Source organism: Lacerta agilis, chromosome 5 (assembly GCF_009819535.1).
Source record: "Lacerta agilis isolate rLacAgi1 chromosome 5, rLacAgi1.pri, whole genome shotgun sequence".
Taxonomy (NCBI): domain Eukaryota; kingdom Metazoa; phylum Chordata; class Lepidosauria; order Squamata; family Lacertidae; genus Lacerta; species Lacerta agilis.
The window spans coordinates 60669316-60689051 of NC_046316.1; the positions used below are offsets into that span (position 1 = coordinate 60669316).

The 19736-nt window shown below is 40.1% G+C and overlaps 1 protein-coding gene across 5 annotated transcripts in view; it reads right to left on the reverse strand.

Moving 5' to 3' along the window:
• Positions 1-5806: 5806 nt before the first annotated feature.
• Positions 5807-19736, reverse strand: part of CEP63 (centrosomal protein 63) — a 28778-nt gene continuing 14848 nt past the window's right edge. For 4 of the 5 annotated variants that reach the window (XM_033150132.1, XM_033150129.1, XM_033150133.1 and 1 more), the window contains exons 6-15: positions 19226-19339; positions 16266-16499; positions 15872-16017; positions 13864-13983; positions 13303-13417; positions 12250-12447; positions 11057-11122; positions 8928-9133; positions 8382-8664; positions 5808-6248 (exon numbers count right to left, since the gene is read on the reverse strand). In XM_033150132.1, the coding sequence (XP_033006023.1) occupies positions 6090-6248; positions 8382-8664; positions 8928-9133; positions 11057-11122; positions 12250-12447; positions 13303-13417; positions 13864-13983; positions 15872-16017; positions 16266-16499; positions 19226-19339 (1641 nt within the window). In that variant the 3' untranslated portion in view covers positions 5808-6089. Of the gene's footprint in view, positions 6249-8381; positions 8665-8927; positions 9134-11056; positions 11123-12249; positions 12448-13302; positions 13418-13863; positions 13984-15871; positions 16018-16265; positions 16500-19225; positions 19340-19736 lie in introns of all 5 variants that reach the window. The other variant, XM_033150134.1, reaches the window with a different exon arrangement.

Below are 19736 nucleotides of genomic sequence, written 5' to 3' on the forward strand. Positions count from 1 at the left end.
GCTTTTTAAATGACATGGTAAGGAACATGTGTGTCAAAAAAAGGGCAATTTAATTATTAACTAATTTGCTACCTTATCAATAAAAAAAGATTGTGCTGCTGATTCTAGGAAATAGCAATTCACCAAGTGTGAGAAACAGTGGGAAAACCAAAGACAATCTTGATGACCTGCCACAGAATGAAACACGAACACAAAGGTATCATTGATAAAAGTTAGTTTCTATATAAACCCTTTTGGTCAAACATGGATAGTTTAGTATAACAGCAAAGATCTGTGGTTTAAGTCAGAAAATGAATTTATTTTAACACAAGTTATAATCTGTCTAATCTTCTCTATGATCAATAGACTGCAATTTGCTTTTTTAAAAAATCCTCGTATCTAATCAGAATTCAGGGAGCTGACTGGATAGCCCTGGAGGTTTTTCAGTGCTGTAACATTAATTTTTTATTATAAATTTCATATATTCATTGAACCATATGGATTCCTTGCCTAAACCAAAAAATATCAGTAATTCGTTTTTTCCAAATGCCTTTAAAAGTTTTGTTTTACCAGTTTTTGTAGGAATATATATACTTGAAGCAAGCCCGTGTCAAATGAGTAATTCTTCCTGCTGTGACTTGGTTCGCACCAATAGACAACAGTTTAAGGACTAATATAGATGGTCAAGTGGCATGTGTCCCAACTGCATCTTCCCCACAGCAGCTTGAATGAAGGTGCTAATACTACCCAATCAGTTATTCAGCTTTGAGGAAGCAGAAGGGAAGATAGCTTATGCTCCTGTTCAAACAACTTCCTATCCACCACACTTTAAATTGTAGTACCCACTGGAAGAAGCCAGGGAAAGACTGTGGATGCAATAGTCGATGACAGACTCTGAAGAATGATGAAGCACACGGTGGTGCAAGCATGACAGAACACATATATAGTTAAGAGAACATTGCAAGATGAGCTTTGTAGGGTCTCTAAAGGAGGGGAGCACTCACTTGGCAAAAAAAAAAATCATAAAGTAAAAGGGAAAGCTAAAAACATGAGGAACATTTTGGCACTCTCATGACTCATAACTTTCCAATAGGCTCCTGTGTCATTTTTGTAGTATTGTACAATCACATTACATGCAGCCATTCTGTTAGCTATATTATTTTAGAGGATCCAAAGAATTGAAGTTCCTTTAGAGGCGAGTTGGAGAATTACTGTGCCAGCCATACAGATAATATCTGCCAACAGATGAGTGACAATTGCCGCTGTCCTGTCTGTTGCTACCCCAAAATTATAATATGGCGCTGTGGTCTAAACCACAGAGCCTAGGGCTTGCCGATCAGAAGGTCGGCGGTTTGAATGGGGTGAGCTCCTGTTCTTCGGTCCCAGCTCCTGCCCACAGTTCGAAAGCATGTCAAGTACAAGTAAATAAATAGGTACCACTATGGTGGGAGGGTAAACGGCATTTCCGTGTGCTGCTCTGGTTCACCAGAAGCGGCTTAGTCATGCTAGCCACATGACCCAGAAGCTGTCTGTGGACAAACGCCAGCTCCCTCAGCCTATAGAGCGAGATGAGCGCCGCAACCCCAGAGTCATCCGCGACTGGACCTAATAGGCAGGGATACCTTTACCTTTTAAGTAAGTTTGAGAAGGGTTCCTTTTGTCAGTCTTGAACCTACTGCCATATTCAGCTTCATTCACAGATTCTAAAAACGAAGAAATGTCTCTTAACCCAGATGTTTGGAAGGCACAATGTTGGCTACCCCTGAAATGCATATAGTAACTGGGATTCTGTGCTGTAAATCAGGAAGCAGTTGATCGAAATCTTGCATCTGCCATAGACTGATTAGGTGACTTTAACAAAACCTTCTCTTTTTCTATATTTGGAAACAATACCAGCCTAACAAACATAGCTAGGAGGATTACAAAGACTTTGAACACTCTTATCATTGTTTTATTCTACACTTTCACATCACTAATGGATCATTAGAAATTTCTCGGAAAAGAGAAAGCCCTGCTTTGCTTTCTGAAGGCTTACGCTGCAGGGCTCAGTTAAGCCTCCTAGGGAAAACAATTTCACAGGACTCCGATACTAAAAGGCCCTGCTCTGGGCTATAAACTAGATCTTACAGAGCACAAAAAAATGGTATTTGGTGCAGGGCTGCCTCTAAGGAAGTTAAAGGACAAGCAAGCTCAGCTGCTGGATGCAATCTTCTATATCTGATGTGAAGGCAGATAATACTGAACACCAGCCAAAGCATAATCCTTAAACTTTCTCTGAACTCTTTTACTGAGGATTACCAATTAAACCTACTAATATAATACACATTGATTCTCAGTTTTTTTTAAAAAAAATATGTAAAGTAGAAGGCGAACATCTGGCTCAGCCTTGCAAGCAAAAAGGAAACTCTTTGGTGTTATTAAAAGGCTCAGTTCAAAGAAAAAACTCCCCTCCAGCTTCATTAATTATAAAACTGTTAAGGCCAACTGATTATTCCAAAGGGATGTTCAACATTCTCAAGGCATAGATGAATGCATGGAAACCCTGCAGTCACAGATAAAAGTGCCTCAGAAGTCTGCACTAGCTTTGTCATCACCCTCCAGGATAAACAACCTTCCTCCACCTCCAAAACATGCATATTTACAGTCTCAACACATATTAAGCCCACTCAATAGATTTTTGATGATGTAGCCCACAAACTAATATAACTCCTAATATAATTTTTTCTTTGCCCTTAACTCATAAGTCCTTTCTAGCATTTTCTGTACTCTATATGCACGGGGAAGCAACAAGCAGGAATACCAACCTCCTTGTGCAATTTGCTCGTCTCAGATTGCTGTCCATTTTGGGACTAACAGTTTGCCCTGCCAAAGTACAGCACTGTCTCAGGTTCTTGGCACCTCTGTTATTACAACTCTCTTTCCAAGAATGAACCAGTGTTTCCCCTGAATTAAAAAAACACAGTAACCAACCCTGTTACATGAAACAACACAAGTGAAGTGGCACAGAACATCTTTGTACCTCTTTAGGATCAGATAGGGCTGTAGAATTTTTTTTTTATACACCCAAATTAGTTTTTGATTTAAAGCAATTTGTGTTGAATCAGAATGGGGGTGGGAGGGGTGAGCCACCAAAGATACTTCTCACCAAATACACTACTTTTTCTCTATACAACATGGAGATGCCCCACAGTTTTTCAGAAGGGACTGAGCAATGTTAAGATGCTAGATACCGGTATATTTACAAGAGAATGTTAAGCTGCTCTCGTCTTTGCCCAATTTTGAATGTCACAAAGGGAATTATACTGACTCGATGGCAGCATGCACAACATCCTTGAAGATTTAGCAAGGTAAGAAAAAATATGGCTGCAACAAGGCATATTTTATATCCCAAGGTACACCATGCATTTCAAATTTTTAAGAAGCATCTTCTTTTCTTTCCATTGATAATGTTCTCCACAGCACTGCACAATCTGGAGCACCCATTGCTACACTTTATTTTCTACCCTCTGCATTACTGGAGGTCAGCTTAAAGATCATCATACAGTAGGAAATGAATGGCCTTTGGGGAAACATCAACACTGGTTTGACGCCAACTCTGTCAAACATGATACAATAGCCTTATGCACTGCACAACCTGCAAGCCAGAGTCAGGGTTTTCCCTGGTTCAGAGAGCAAACTGTCAAATAGGAGATCATAGAAAGCCACAGTTGCTGAACTCTCCTGACCAACACAGTGGGAAAATTTTGATCTTCAAGTCACAGAATTTGAAGAATTTTTGTTATTCTCATTCAGTAGCAGTCCATTTTAAAGGCTGTCATATTTGTTACTAAGTGATTATTTTTGTACTCAAGTTTCACAAAATCTCTGAAACTGCATCTAGAATGGATTCATAACTATGCTGGTTTCAGGGATCCCAAACTTAGTTTGCTGGCCACTCCCAGCAAACTAAGTTTGGGATCTATGTGCAGGGAAAGTCCATCCCAATCATGTCAGGTTCCTCAGGTATGGCAGAAGTTCCTTGCTCAATATGAAGGACAAAATTACAAGGTCTCCCCTGTCTGACTTCTGTCTTCCAAGGAGTAAATCTGTAGCATGTGCTTCTTGCCTCGAGCTGCTGTTTCCTGTACTTTCAGTCCCTCTACTCAAAATGTTAACACCAGGGCTCTTACACAAGAAATGATAGCGTATACTCACTTTGCTGGGGAAACCACCCAACCACTTTTTAACAAAAAAAATGCTGTGTGCTTTGACAAGAACTGTTCACCATTCCTACAAAACAACATTTTTTTAAAAAAAAAGTCTGTCTTCATGCCACATTTGATTTCATATTGTCTATCAGTGTCAAGCTGCTGTGTGAGGTGTTGACGAAGAATGACATGAAGCCATAAAAATCAAACACAGCAAGCAAAACACAGGAGATAGCACACTGGAAAGAGGTTGGTGATGTACAGAGATTATTATATTTATGATGGAGGCAAACATCAAAAAGATGCTCTTGCAGAGCAGGAATTCTCCTGAATCAAGATCTAGAAGGTTGGTAATTATGGCTAGCCTTCTAGCAGCAGCAACATCCTCAGCTTGGCAACAAACCTTTCTGCATCTAGAAATACAGATGTTCTCCACTTTCTCAAGATAACATATTCTCAAGATCATCCATTCTGCAAAGGATAATTAGCATTAATATATGTTATTGAAAAGGGGAGGTATTGGTCACATACAGGGGCTTCTCTGACCTATAGAAGAAACAATAAACGAAAAGTATAGACTACATGCAGATTAACAGATGCCTTTGAAAAGGAAAAGTAAGAGGAAGAGATTTAGAATTTAAATGAACACATGGATTATTCTAAGGATTTGGGGGGCAAGGCTGAATATCTCCACCATTTTCATATTTCACTGAAAATATTTTAAATCTAATACAGTGGTACCTCGGGTTATGGACCTGATCCATTCCAGGGTGCCATTCACACCCCAAAAAGTCCGTAACCCGAGCAGTGCTTTTGCGGATGCATGAAAGCGCGATAGAGCGCTTCTGCGCATGTGCAAACTGCACAGACCGTTTCTGCGCATGCTTGTGTTCGCCACCCAAAGTGAACGTAACGCGAGGTATGACTGTAATTCATTTTAGTAATTCAGATTGGATTATCAAGGGCCAATAGGCAGAAAGGATTAATTGGAGTGGAAATGGAAGCCTAATGCTTGGGATCTTGGTTTCTGCTCAAGGACACATTTTTAAAGATACACATTTCTTGTTTAAGCTAAAACAACTTTTTAATAGCTGTCTGGCAGATTGACCAGCCTTCTAAATTTGCTCTTATGGGTGTGAGCAGCTGCTTAGTACTTCATAAGGCAGCTGTTGTTTAAGTAAAATGGATTTCATGTATAGGTGTTTATTACTTACATTGAACTTCACCTTCTGTACCAACTTATCTTCCACCAAAACACCCTCTCTTTTCATGGAGTATCTATTTCACTGCATTTCGTCCTCTTCAACTATGAAAGAAAAATAGTAATAAAACAGATCCCCAATGGAACCACTACCACATCATTATGTAGTGTTTGGTATGCAAGTGATAGCAACACAAAGTACAGGAAACTCCAACGCTACAGGAAAACTAGAAAGGTAGCAAAATCGCAATTCCTTTTCTTAGTTTCTCAGACCGTTTGAATAACATATTTCATGGAATAAACATCAAGCAAAATTAGAAGCAAAAAGTAACCTAATTCCCAAAATGGTCAGCAACATGGGTTGTAATGATATAAGAAGATGATGATGGGTTAGTTGTCATTTTATTTATTCACATGGATATATACATACATATAAAATAGATTTATTTTCTTTTACAAAATAACAGCTACATCATTCCCTCCTGAAAGTCACTGCACACTCTTGGGCAGCAGGACTAAATAAGGCATCTAGAAAGTAGTGCAATTACTGCCACCAAACAAAATGCTTTGCTCCAGACAAACTACATTTCCTTGGTTTCACCACCACTAAAACCAGGAAAAAGAAGAGAAGCCCCTTTCTAGCTGCTGAAGGCTCCCTTGGTCCCCTTCTTGATGCATCTTATATTAAGCCCGCTTTCCAATCCTTGGGTCTTGAAGCAATGTCACTTTTTGTGTTTGAACTGCTGTATTGTCATTTCACTCTCCTTTTTCAGCTCCTCAATATGAGCATCTAAGCATTCTAAGATATGTTGAGATCTTTCTTCCTCCTCCTCCAAGAACTTGACAGCAATCGCACCAATGTTTGTCGTAGGCAACGGGCTCTAAAAATAAAACATATATGTTGAACAGGACTCAACCAGAAGATTATTTCTGGCCTATTGCTACATTTTACTATTTAACTGCATCTATGGATAGAAATCCCCTAAGCAAAGCATCATCTCAGCACTGTTGGTATATATTTAACCCTTGAAAATGCTGGATTATATAGTATTTGGCTTACACCATCATCCAAACATGTTAACTTGGAGATTAAATCTCAATTATTTCAATATAGTTTTCTTTTAAGCACACACATACCTAAGCTTTCATTTATTGAGCTTAGATTGGGTGTGATGAAGTTGTGCATTAGAAATCATGACTGAAAACTAGTAATTATTATTTGCCTTTAAAACATTGAAGTTAATTGAAATATTTTTAGGATTTCAAGTCATGGAAATGGGGCTGACTTCTGATTAAACAAGGTTAGGAATGAACTGTAAGCCTTTCATGCTCCCCTCAAGATTCTCAATTTACCTCAGCAAGCTATGGTCAAGGAGTCACATCTTTCAAAAATGAAATTATGGGGTGGAATTCAATGTCACACACTTCCAATCATTCTGTCTGTGCAAGTATTTCAGCTTGTCAGACAGAATGAACCCCCCCCTCCCTCCGCATGTTCTGGGGGTTCTCCCATGTGCCCTCAAGGCAATTTTGGGGTCACGGGGGTGGGGAAGCCTTGTTACACAAGCAGAAGTCCTTAGTTGAGTTAAACCCTAAATGCACAACCTATAGAAACTGTATAAGTGTAAGAGGACATATGCTGCTTTTTCTGGAGCTACTGAACTAAAGACCTACATTGCACATGAGGGTATCAATAGCTCATATTATAGGAACAACTTAATATCAATATTTCAGTTTTCTTAATACTAGACATTGCAGGCACCAAATCCTATTCCACCCACTTCAGTGTGTCCACTTCCACATGGTTCTCCACTGCAAGAGCTACCATTATAATGTCTAAGGCCACAATCACACCACACATTCAAAACAAACAGACATGATGTCCCCCATAATTCTGGGAGATGTAGTTTGTTATGGGTAGTGAGAGTTGTTAGGAAACCTCTAGTCCCTTCACAGACACCTACAATTTCCAGAGTTCCCTGTGAAGGGGGTTGATTGTTAAACCACTCCGAAAACCTGTAACGAACCATAGCTCCCAGAATTCTTTAGGGGAAGCTGTGACTGTTCAAAGTGGATTCGCAGTACTTTGCATGTATTGGTGTGAATGTTGTTTACAGCTTTCCTAGGAGAGAGGTAGGCATGATAAAGAGCTGCTTATCCACATAAGGGATTGCAGCATGCTAGCAATGAACTCACTGCTGGTGCAGCATGGGCCAATCTCACCATGGCATATGCGTGCATGCAAACCAAACCACTAGCAAAGAAAGCACAGGGAATTGGGAAGAAGTGATGGAGAAGCAGGACCTATGAGCAAGCCCTCCCAGTTCTCCCATGTTTTCATCCAATCTTAAGCCCAGGCCTTGATAAGCAGTCAACTGATGAGTCCCATGGACTGCAAGATCAAACCTATCCATTCTTAAGGAAATCTGCCCTGAGTGCTCACTGGAAGGACAGATCCTGAAGCTAAGGCTCCAATACTATGGCCACCTCATGAGATGAGAAGACTCCCTGGAAAAGACCTGATGTTGGGAAAGATAGAGGGCACAAGGAGAAGGGGACGACAGAGGACGAAATGGCTGGACAGTGTTCTTGAAGCTACTAACATGAGTCTGACCAAACTGCGGGAGGCAGTGGAAAACAGGAGTGCCTGGCATGCTCTGGTCCATGGGGTCACAAAGAGTCAGACACAACTAAACAACAAGTCAACTGAGGAGGGGCAGTGGAATCCGCTTTGGTCTGTATGGAGACAAGGAACAATTCAGTTGAACTTGGGACACCCCTTTCTATGCCTCTTGTCAGCAAGCTGCTGCCACCTGGTGTCCTACTACAGAATCCTTGTAATCTTCATTTGAAGAGAGGTTTTATGGCATTTGGAAGACTTTTTCAAATAGGATTTGTCTAGTCTGAGTAACACACACATCAAACATTTGTAGTAGTGGTTTTACATTACGCATCACACTCAACCCTTGCGGATTCTGCATATAACTTGGCGTGACACTTCATTTCATGCTTACCAAAGATAGAAGTTCTTTCTCATTCTTGCCTAACACAGAAGTAAATTCATTGTTTCCATGTGGCAAGGAATCTGATCTCAGAAGGGGATCACAGGACAAGGATTCAACCGAGTTGCTCCTGCTGATCTGGGGTGACAGTCCATCAGCTGTACTAAAAACTCTTCTGGTTGACAAATGCTGCACTTTTTGAATTTCTTCTTCATAGTGCTGAACAGTCCTGTCAAATTTAACCTGAAGTACTCTCATTTCTTCTTCATGCTTACACTGCAGCTCTTGCAGTCTCCTGAACATGGATTATTTAAAAAAAAAGTTCACTCAATACAGACCAGCTCTTCTCAGCTGCAAATATTATGCAAGAACATTTAGGAACAAATTAACTGTTTTCAGTTCCAGGTGGGAAACACATGCAGTGCACAGAGACCTCAAGGTGTAACAGCAGAATGACTTTCTGCAGAACTCCATAGTCGTCGAGCTATACTAGGATTTCTGCCATTGTAAACAATTTATCAGAACAAGAGAAAAACTTGTTGAACACAGAGATCTTACCTGCTTTCCACATTCTTTATCTCAGTCACCTGCTGCTGCATCTGCTGCATGATATTCTCATATCTGCCCTGAGACCTGCAAGATGAGGCTTCCAGGCTGGCTTTAGTTTCTGCTAGTTCTTTCGATAATCGCTGGTTTTCAGACTCCACCTTATTTAGGGCTTTGGTATAACTTTCCTGGAATTCTGCCAGGGTGGCACTTTTTCCCTTAAGATGACAGAAATGCTTTAGTCAGCGCTGTTGTGTTTGTTCACCAGCCCTGCTTTCTCTAGAAAGTTTGATTTTGTATTGCAAATTTAAGAAGTAAATTTTCCAAGTCTTCTACTAGGAAAAAAAATCCCTTCAGAGTGTAAATCAATCACCCAGCTGTCTGAATGAGTCTACATCTAGAAAGACCAAACTAATCAAACCTACATAGGTACACGCTTCCCTCATTCATCTCAATTGGGTGTGAACTTCAAGACCAATTTGTGATCACTTAAACGTCAGTCACATTAAATGTGTTCCAGCTGCATAGCTCACCACTAACACCAAAGCCAGTGGGACTGCCTGCTTGTACCTGGATATACAAAAAATCTCCTGACACTCCATTCATTTGAAACTGCTGTGTGATTAGTGTATTTGCCAACTGCAGAGAAATGCTTAAATAACCAGCTGGGACTGACCCCTCTAGAGTCACGAGTCCAAGATCCTATTACCAACAAAACCAACCACACATGTACACACAGAGCTGAGCAACACTGAGCAAACATACCCATTTTTAAAATATCAGGTTTTTAGCTCAGTAATTTCCCTTAGTAAGATTATTTAACTCAGTCAGCCTCTACCCCATCTCCTTCACTTCCCTATCTTGCAAGAGCTGCAACATATCTGCAAATGCTGAGATGTCATTCAAGATTTTCAAGTGAAATTTCCTTCTGTATTTTCAAGTGGAGACGTAAAGCATTATCAAACCTGCTCCCTACCATTTGTTTCTTGTCACATCAAAACGCTGAAACACATTTTGTAACATGTGATCTAGATTAATTTCATTTCAAAATATGAATACATTTGTAAACTGAAGAACAAAATCAAACTCAGAAACCCCCCCCCCCCATGGAGGCTGTAGGGACATGACTCCCACCCCTCTATGCAGAGGGCTACTGTACTCATGAGCTGCTGCCCTGTTCGCCCTATCTATTGTAAAAATGAACACCTGGACAAGGAGATTTTCCAAAGTCTAGGGAGATCCCATGTTCAAACTAACACAGTCTCAATTTGGTTCACTTCTCCCCATAATGACAGAAGTGGGGAAAGAGATAGAAGTCTCACAAGGTACAGAAGAGACTGTGTGTGTGTGTGTTCATGCAATGTCTGAATAGCCAAATTATCTCACTTGATTATAAGCACAAACCAAATTGTATTCTTCTTAATACCTACTAAAATTAAATGCCCTAGAAAAATCTTCACTAGTATTCAATTTTCAATGTTTTGTTCTCAAATGCTTGTTCTCTCCAGAGAGCTTAAATTATTGGGTGGGGTGGGGTGGGGTGGGGAGGGGCACAAGAAGACACTACCCTCTGATATGCCCACTTTAATTACCAATATGAGACAATTCTGTCTGCTGCAGCCATGTGCAGAAAACAAGTTCCACCAGTTCAGCAACATTCATCAGGGGAAATCATGTGCAACAGTGTTCTTATTACTGAGAAGAGACAGCACAATTTTTCTGTGACAATGTGGATGGGCTTCAAATTACTATAACTATGTGTAGGTGTTCAATCAAAACATTGTGTGAGCAGGCTTTGAATGCCAACTTATATTGCAATGTTTCATTTTATACTCTCCTTCACTAACATTGCACTGACACCTAGTGGGCCCAGAAAATAAAATATACATACAGTCCATCTTTCTATCCTAACGCTTAGGATGTTTATACAGAAGTAAATCTCACCAACTGCACTTAAACCCCACTGTGACTTAACCTTCAAGCTTCAGTATAAAAATATCAAATATCCTGTCAAAGCTTTGTATAAATATATGAAGGGTGCACTTGCCTGCACAACACACACACAAAAGCCAAGTGTTTTCTAGAGAGACTACAAGTGCACAACACTTCAAATAGCACATCCCATCACACCAGACACTTACCTTTTGAAGAATTTCTGAGAGCTGGTGATTGTCTTGCTTAAGAGATTCCAACTGTGACAAAATAGCCTGAAGTGACAGGTTGGGGGTGGGGGGTGGGGAGAAGTTACAATTTTTTCTGTTAGTATATTTCACATGGAGGAACCATATAACCCATAAACTTGTGCAAATCTGAGAATGGCAACCTTAACCTTAGCAAGTTTCTAGCCCTCATAGCTAACTCTGAAAATGTGGTGCCAATACAGCTAAAGGGTCTGGAACATACATGCAACCAAAGAAAAGTCATCCCACAACATATGGTTTCCTCTAATGCAGGGCTCACCAACCAAGCACCCATGAGTGCCATCATCACTGCAAAAGCCTTCTTCATCAATGACGCACAGGCAGGGCCCCCAGACTCTGATATTTCATGTTTAAAAAATAAGTTTCTAGCCATCCTAGAAAAAAAGTTATAAAGCAAAATGTACAGGCAGCTTTCTATGCAATTTCTGTGAAATTAGCCAGCCTGGCTACTTCCAGCTGGTAGTGGTTTTTGCCAATGAATACATGAGAGCTGTGGTTCATAAATGAGTTGTTTGGACACCAGGCAACAGGTAGCCCTGGGGTCCCAAAGAGCAGCTGTTTTCTCCTCTAGTTTAGTGGCCTCTCTCTGCTTCTGTGTTATTTTTGAGACCTCACACTTTCCATAGTTTGCCTTTTCTTTTTCCCTAGTAACCAGGCTACATCTATTTTTTCTAATATTAAATAATCTCTACTCCTCTGCCAAATGCAAATGTGAAAACTTTATGAAAGAGGCTTAGGCATGTCTCCTACCTGCAGAGAAGCTAAAAACCATGGACTCATTAAGAATTCACTGCATAGTCAACTTATAGTACAATGGTATACATGAGTTTAATGGGGCACTTTAGGCTATGGGTTGGGGTTGGCACTGGGGAAAAACAGACATTTTGTGCCTTTAACAGCTGTGTGGAAAAGGCTTAGCCTTTTCCAGTATGGAAATACAATTATAGAAAAAGCTTCACCATGACTGTACAATTTTTTTTGTTATGCTACCCCTCCCATGGCAGGCATTTTGTGACTGGTGTCCACAGCACTCTTTCAAAATGCAAGATGTGCCCACTGCTCCATAAAGGTTGGCAACCCCCTGCTCTAATTGGTATACATCAAAACATTTTGAGGGATAACAGCCTATTTACCCTATGCTCCACTGCCTTCTGTTCTGCTTTTTCAATCTCCATTTTTAGTTGCTGCTCCAAGTTTAAAGTACAACTATTTGATGAGGCAATAGTGATGTCGCGCTGGTGAAGCTCCCGTGTTAGCTGAGCAACCTCCTGCTTCATTCCTTCTAACTCACTGTTGTGACTATGTTCTTTGTGCAATAGCTGCTCCTTCAGCTAGACAGAAACATATATGAAATTTGCAGTTAACATTTCACTGATTATCAGAAATCTCAGCATACTAAGCTCTCTGGAAGCACAATGTCCTCCAGTTGCTCACTACTTAATCCTAGTGAGCAGCACTGTTTCATAATTCATTCAGTACTAATGCACAGTGTAATAGTTCTGCCTGACCTCAGTGTATACATTGATCATCTGCATTGTTAGGGCAGTTGTATTTCATTGAATCGGGGGATTAATGATAAACTAGCAAATTACCCACAAGTGGACTTGCAAACTGAATTATTCACATTATAACAATGCACAGCTGCCCCCCGACTGTTCCTGAGCTTCTACTGCACACAAAAATGCAAATAAGACAAATATTTTTAAAAAATGTTACCAAAATGCAGAGGTCAGAAGAGTAAAGGACCCACTTTTTGTCATCAAAAAAGGTGATAGGTGCCAATAGTAAAATCGTAAGCACCATTTCAAAAACTAATGCTGAACACAACTGAACACTTAAAAAATTGCTTTCCATTCTATATGAAATAATCACTGACCTAGCCATTGGACCAGGATGAGCTATTAAACAAAACTGAGGGAAGGACTTAAGACACAGAAACTGAAGAAGCTGATTGTTGCATAGTTTGTTCCAATCTATGGACAAAAAAAAAAATCCCTAAAATGAACATCAAGCCACATCAGAGAAAATTCTTAACTTAATACACAGGTGACGTCTAATACATAGACAAAAATCAGAAGCAACCATTAAAAACAAGGGTGCTTACTAGGTATAATGGGGCTTTCAGAAACAACCTATTTAAAATGATATATCACTGAACATCTTTTATTTACACAAAAGGCCCTCACCTTTTTTATCTCAGCCTTGGCCCGGCAGAGGTGCTCTTCTGTCAGCTGCAGCTCCTGGCATTTCTCAGTTAGCAATTCACTTGGCGGGGCATGGTTTGCATTTGCAGAACCCAGGCTATATTCCAAAATGGTACAAGCACAGCAAAACACAAAAGACTTTGTAAACTATTGTAACAAGTCGCTACAGAGAGGAGAGTGGCAGCCATTTTGCAATTATTTGATGCACAAATCCCACTGAGCAACATCCAAGTTACAGAAATTTTTCCTTGGTAGCTTGTTGTTCACTCAACAGTTTGTCAGTTGATGAAAAGTTGTAATTTTAGTCACTTAGCAAACATATATGATTCTTAAGACCTTTGTATGAGATAAAAATGTCTCAAAATACAGTAAGGCATCTCCAAGGAAGAATGTTCTATTTGTAGAATCCTAAATTAATTACTAAAAAGTTTAGACATTTCTAAGCCACCATTAGAGCCCTCTGCTACAGTAAAGATACAGAACATATCTTCTAAATTCAAACTCTTTTGTAAAGGTGGAGAAATTTATGCAATGATCACCTACCTGCCCTCAAGATGAATAATTTCAGGATGATCTAGCTGCAAGTGTATGTTGTCCAACTCTATCCTGCTACGATAGATTCCATTGGCTCCTTCACTGCTCTGCAGGCACTCTTCCAGCGACCTGTACAGGAAGACATGCGAGTTCCTGAAGACCATAGCCTTCTGACATCCAAATTAAATCAGACACACCAGTTCTATTACCGGTAGATGTGCAAACAGACTCACAACACAGATGAATATTGCAATGCTTGTTTCTGAAGTGCTAAATATATGATTTAAATAGAAAGTAGTACCTCAACTCTGCATTAACAGCACTTAACAGTCAATGAAATAAACGTGGAAGAAATAATCATGTTCACCTTCAGTGTTGCAAATGAAAAAGGGAACAGTGCAGCCCTTGCGTGTTACTCGCCTTAAGCTCTGGCCAGGCAGAGCTATGGCCCAGTTCACATGTAATGCTAAGCCAAACCAAACTAGAAGGGAGATTGGGGCAACTTTGCTTCCCCACTGGTACTGGTACCGCTACTGCTGTGATACAGGCCATGGTTTGGTTTAGTGTGTCATCCGAATCAAGGTTCATGGTTTGTCTCCTCAAAACAAACCACAAGCTGTAATTCAAGAACAAACCTTGGTTAAAGCTTGTGGTTTGTTTGAAGGAGACAAACCAAGAACCTGGGTTGGACAATACACTAACCCAAATCATGGTTCACCTTGCATGAGGACTGAAGAACAAATGAAGCAGCCACACTCTTTTCCGGGAGACCACACATTTGTTTTCAGCAATGGTTTGGCTTAGTGTTACAAGAAAAGCAGGTCAATTAGTTACTACTGCCTTTTTAAAACTTGGAGCAGTAATTTAGGGACTCTCAGTAGGTCATAACTATCAGTCACAAGGATCTTACAGTTTTAAATGGTGTTCCTGGTGTTAATCAGTAAGTAAAGATGATGGGAAGTATCACTCAATTCTAGTATTATCATCCGCCTTACAATTTCTGCCCAAGAAAAGTGCTCAACTTATGAAAGCCAACATCCAACAAGAGGGTTTTTTGGAAAGAAAAAAAACTGAAACACTTTAAAGTCACACAATAAAGCAAAGGTCCATACATCTGCTTTCCAGAGATGATCTGACAAATATCTGGTGACTGACTCCATCCTAGTGAGAAGGATACACAACAGGGATAAGCCTTTGCCTCCTTCCACACCATCTGAGAAGGGGAGAAGGCTAATTCTCACATTTGTGCTAGGCTTTGAATGTTGTCCAATTACCGCAAGTTCAGTATGTTCCAAGAGACAAGACCCTATCCCCCACGTGAGATGGGGTCTATGTCAAACACAAATGTCCTTGCTTATCAAGGCCAGTCAAAATTTGTAGATCCTTGAAATAAAAGGAACAAATAATAAGACATTCAATAAATGCATTTGGTCTGGCTGAAATTTCACATATTTCACTGGACAGTAGTACAAAATCCTAAAAGCAGCCAATGTGTACTCTCTCAAAATGCATTAATTTACTACAGTGGCAATTTTTAATTCAAAGAAGAAGGATTAGTGGTGTAAAGAATAAATAGCCAGAGGCATAGCATCGCATTGTTTTACTATTACAAGAACAAACAATTAAATTTAGCAAGTGTATTTGTTAACCTACTGAAGCAGTTCTCAAAAGGGAGAGGTAGATTATGGTAACTTCCATTGGATGTTTTGACACCTCACTGAAAGCCTCTCAAACAGGCAACAGTTAATTGGCAGTCATTTAAGAATATAAAATCTATTTTTCTTTCTCTCTCCAAGAAACATTTAGAAAATACAACTTAAATCATGCTGTGGACTGATATAATCCTATCTTTTTCTTTTTTTAAAATAACATTTTTAGCAAAAGATGGATACTAATCACGATCTATCTTCAGTTGGGTTGGAAAAACAAATGTGCTACAGACATTTCCTAGATAGAGAATATCTAGGTTTCAGGCAAAGGGCATAATTTGGGTATGTTTTGATGCCAAGAACCATACCTGACAAAAGCTTCTTTGTTTTGCAAGGTTTCAGTTAGTTTGGACACTTCCTTCTGTAATTGTTCTTTATGCATCTGTAAGTTGTTAATGAAGTCCTCCTGAGAGAGCAGAGTGGCCCTAAGTTCCATCTTTTCTTCATGTAGAACCTTCAGATGGAAATTAGTGATGCAAAGATACAACAAATGGGATTAAGATTTTAGAATAAGCAAGCTATTGTGCTTGTGCATATACCCAAAGAGGAGGACAACTTGGAACAATCCCTTCCCTATTAGACATTGCTTCTCAATTAGGCTCAGGATAAAGCTGGGAGGAAGCCTATTTAATTAGTGACTTGCCAGCCCAGTACCATTACAAGCTGTATATTAACCTGCTTCCAAGCAATTCACTCACAGACCTCCAGTGAGTTCCGGAAAACTTTCAGCTCATCTTGTACTCTTTGATGCTCCTCCAAAATTTTCTGGTTGCTAGAAGTTAAATCATCCACTTTCATATTCAGCCTTTCCACTTCCAGTTCATTGGCACAGATAGTGTCATTGGCCCTTTCCAACTTGCTAGTTAAGTGATGGATTTCAGACTGGCTCGCCAGCTCCACAGACTCAAACATTTGCTTCCGGCTGGACAGTTGCGCCTGTAACACAGAGAGCACTGTTCTGTTAAGCTCCCCATTCCTGGCATAAATGAAATGGGTTAGGTTCTATTTTTGTCCACTTGTAGCAGTGATCACGACACCACTTCTGGAAGAAAAGAGCAGCAAGAGGTTTACATGTCCAATTTCTCCAACTGCAACAAAAGTTTCCAAAGAAATACAGCATTTTTTCACTTATTAGATGGTCACTATAACTGATAAAGGGAATAAAGACAAACATATGTTTGGAATCTGCAGACATAATGTGTCCTGTAAGATATACATACAAGTTAAGGGATATACATACACGAAACCTTTTGTGCAGGATGGCTTCCCCACTACATAGGAAAGCTTTCAAACTGAGATTTTAAAAGCAACCTAGGCATGCACTGTTTTTAACTGAAGGTATCCAACCAACTTATGTGGGGTGTGAAAGTTTCCAGTATTGTATTTTACTGTTTTTAGAAATACATTGTTTCACAATACAAATCAAACTGGTCAACTGGAATGGATATAAAGCTAGCGAAATTTAAGATGAAAGTTGTAATTATTTTTTAGGCAACAATCCCTTAAAAATATTCATGCGCACAGCTTTTCAAGCATGCTAAAACTAACAAAATGCTTTTCAGTGCCTTCATTTTTCCACTTTAAAATCTAAATAATGTAAGGGAAGCATAGGTAATTGAGTTTCACTTCTTAAAATATTTACAAGTATTCTTACCAAAATAATTTCCAAGTAAAACTCTGAATCTCTATGAATGTAATAAACCACTCTAAGTGAACTTTAATTATTTTCTCTCATCAAGTATTTCAGTTGTCAACTATGCTTGGCTTTCAGAAAAAAACTTTTCTGATATTCATATAACATGTACAATTAACATGTTATTGAGCTCCTTGGAAGATAAAGGTGGCCAGTGAATGAAGGAACGGGGGGGGGGGGGATTTCTGGAAAACCCACATCTTCCGCATCTAAGGAGGCAATCCTATTCACCCTCAAGTGTATGTCACATGGATTTTAATACAATATATTCCCAAATCAATGTAAACAGGACAATTGCATACCTGCAGTTAAAAATTATTTATATTAAATATAGACTAGGGTTCTGTCTATATAAACGGTGTTTCTGTGCACTGCTCTGATTTGCTAGAAGCAGCTTAGTCATGCTGGCCACATGACCCGGAAGCTGTACACCGGCTCCCTTGGCCAGCAAAGCGAGATGAGCACCGCAACCCCAGAGTCGTCCGCAACGTCCCTTTACCTTTACCTAGGGTTCTGTCAGTGCAAGGATTTCCCCTATACCAATGGAATGTTTTCCCCTCTCCTCCCTCCTGCATCCCCTAGATCTGTTCTAGAAGTTCCCTCAACCCTCAAGAACAGATGTGGGAATGGCGCAGATAGCAAGAGAGAGTGGGAAGTCCTGTTGCACTGGTGGTAATCCTTGCATGCATCTGCCACTATTTCACCGAATACTGCCCTTTGACTACTTTGAGAATCAAAATCCTACTACAGTGGTGCCTCGCAAGACAAAATTAATTCGTTCCGCAAGACTTTTCGTCTTGCGGAAATTTCGTCTTGCGAGGCACCGTTTCCCATAGGAATGCATTAAAATTTAATTAATGCGTTCCTATGGGGGGGAAAGTCTGGGGGCCCCTTCCGACTGGCACCGAAGCCGCGCGGTGCCGCGTTTTAAGGCTGCAGCGAGCAAACAGCAGCGCTGCTGTTCGCTCGCTGCAGCTTTAAAACGTGGTGCGGCGTGGTCTGGTGCCGGCTTACAGTGGTACCTCGCCAGACGAATTCGTCTCGCGAGTCAACTAAAAACTCGCAAAACCTTTTCATTTTGCGAGTTTTTCGTTGTGCGAGGCATTCGTCTTGCGAGGTACCACTGTACCTGGTTTTTTTGCTGCCCTGTCACTGATATGACATTCTAGCTAAGGATCCAAACAAATCTGCTTTCAATAGACTAAGCCATCAAAAACGCAGGCACGGCTACAGCAAGGTATTTGTCTTCAAAAAGCTTAAACCTTGTCCAAGCACATCTGTGAACATCTTTCACAAAGCCACTATCAGTGTCAGCCTTAATCCTGTCACTGCCAACTTCTGCCATGCAGAACTTCCACTCAATGGCAACTCTGGAGTCCATTAAGTGCAAAGCTCCCAGCAAGAGCTTCTTATCAGCAACTCCAGTGTTTTGTGTCAGACCAAGTTTATTCACAGCTGGTACCTGGTCAGTTAAACTAAGCCACAGCAGTGCTAACTCAATGAACAGATTAATTTTTCAGAAACAGCAGAGGCTCTGCACGCTTGCTTCAAGAGACACAAACAGCACAGCTATGCATTAACACTACCTTGGTTACCCTGCAACACAGGAAATGCACAATTTCTAAAAATCATTATTTAAACAGATTGAATACACCTGGTGGCATGTTGTCTGGCATCTATACAATTTTGAACAACACAGTATTTTAATTCTTTCACACTGTGCAATTACCCAACCAGAATCATTTTATGGCCTTTCTCCAGCTGGCGCTTGACAGCAAAGATAGGCATTTGCCTTCCAGCCACTGTACAGTTTTCAGATTATTTCCTGGCTTTGTGTACATATTGAACAGGACAAGATTATTCCATCATGAGTTTCATGGTCATTTTAGTGGTAACCTAAATTGTGCTAAGGCTCTGAAGACTGCCAGTAAGTGCTTTCCAAGGCAAACCCCTCATCTGTTAACTCTACCTGAAAGAGATCAGACTGCTCAGCAAAAGCCTTCCGCTGTGCTTCCAGTGATGCCACGTGCTGCTGGTAGTGCAAGCGCTGCTTCTCCCAATCTAGAGATTTCTGGCGGAACTCCTGTAAAGACAATTGGTAATCGCTATCCATCTGGTTGAAAAATACCCACTATCCCAAATCCAGTATCTTCTACCTTGCTCCCATCCTTATTCAAGTCAAGAACCTCATTAAGTATCAATACATGTTAAAGCCATATGTACGGCTTAAAGATAAGTTAAATGATTGGCTACAATATCATCAGATTAATGAAGTATTTAAAATGGACATGAAAAATGTTGGTTTCTCATTTGAAAAGTCACATTTGGAAACAAAGTTGCTTGATACAAAATCAAAAAAATAATCTAAAACGTATAATTTGTTGCTGGAGTGGCACATGAAAGATGAGCAAGTGAAGTCAGTGATGATTGGGAAAAAGATGTAGGGCATAATATTATGTTGAATGACTAGGAGAGATTGT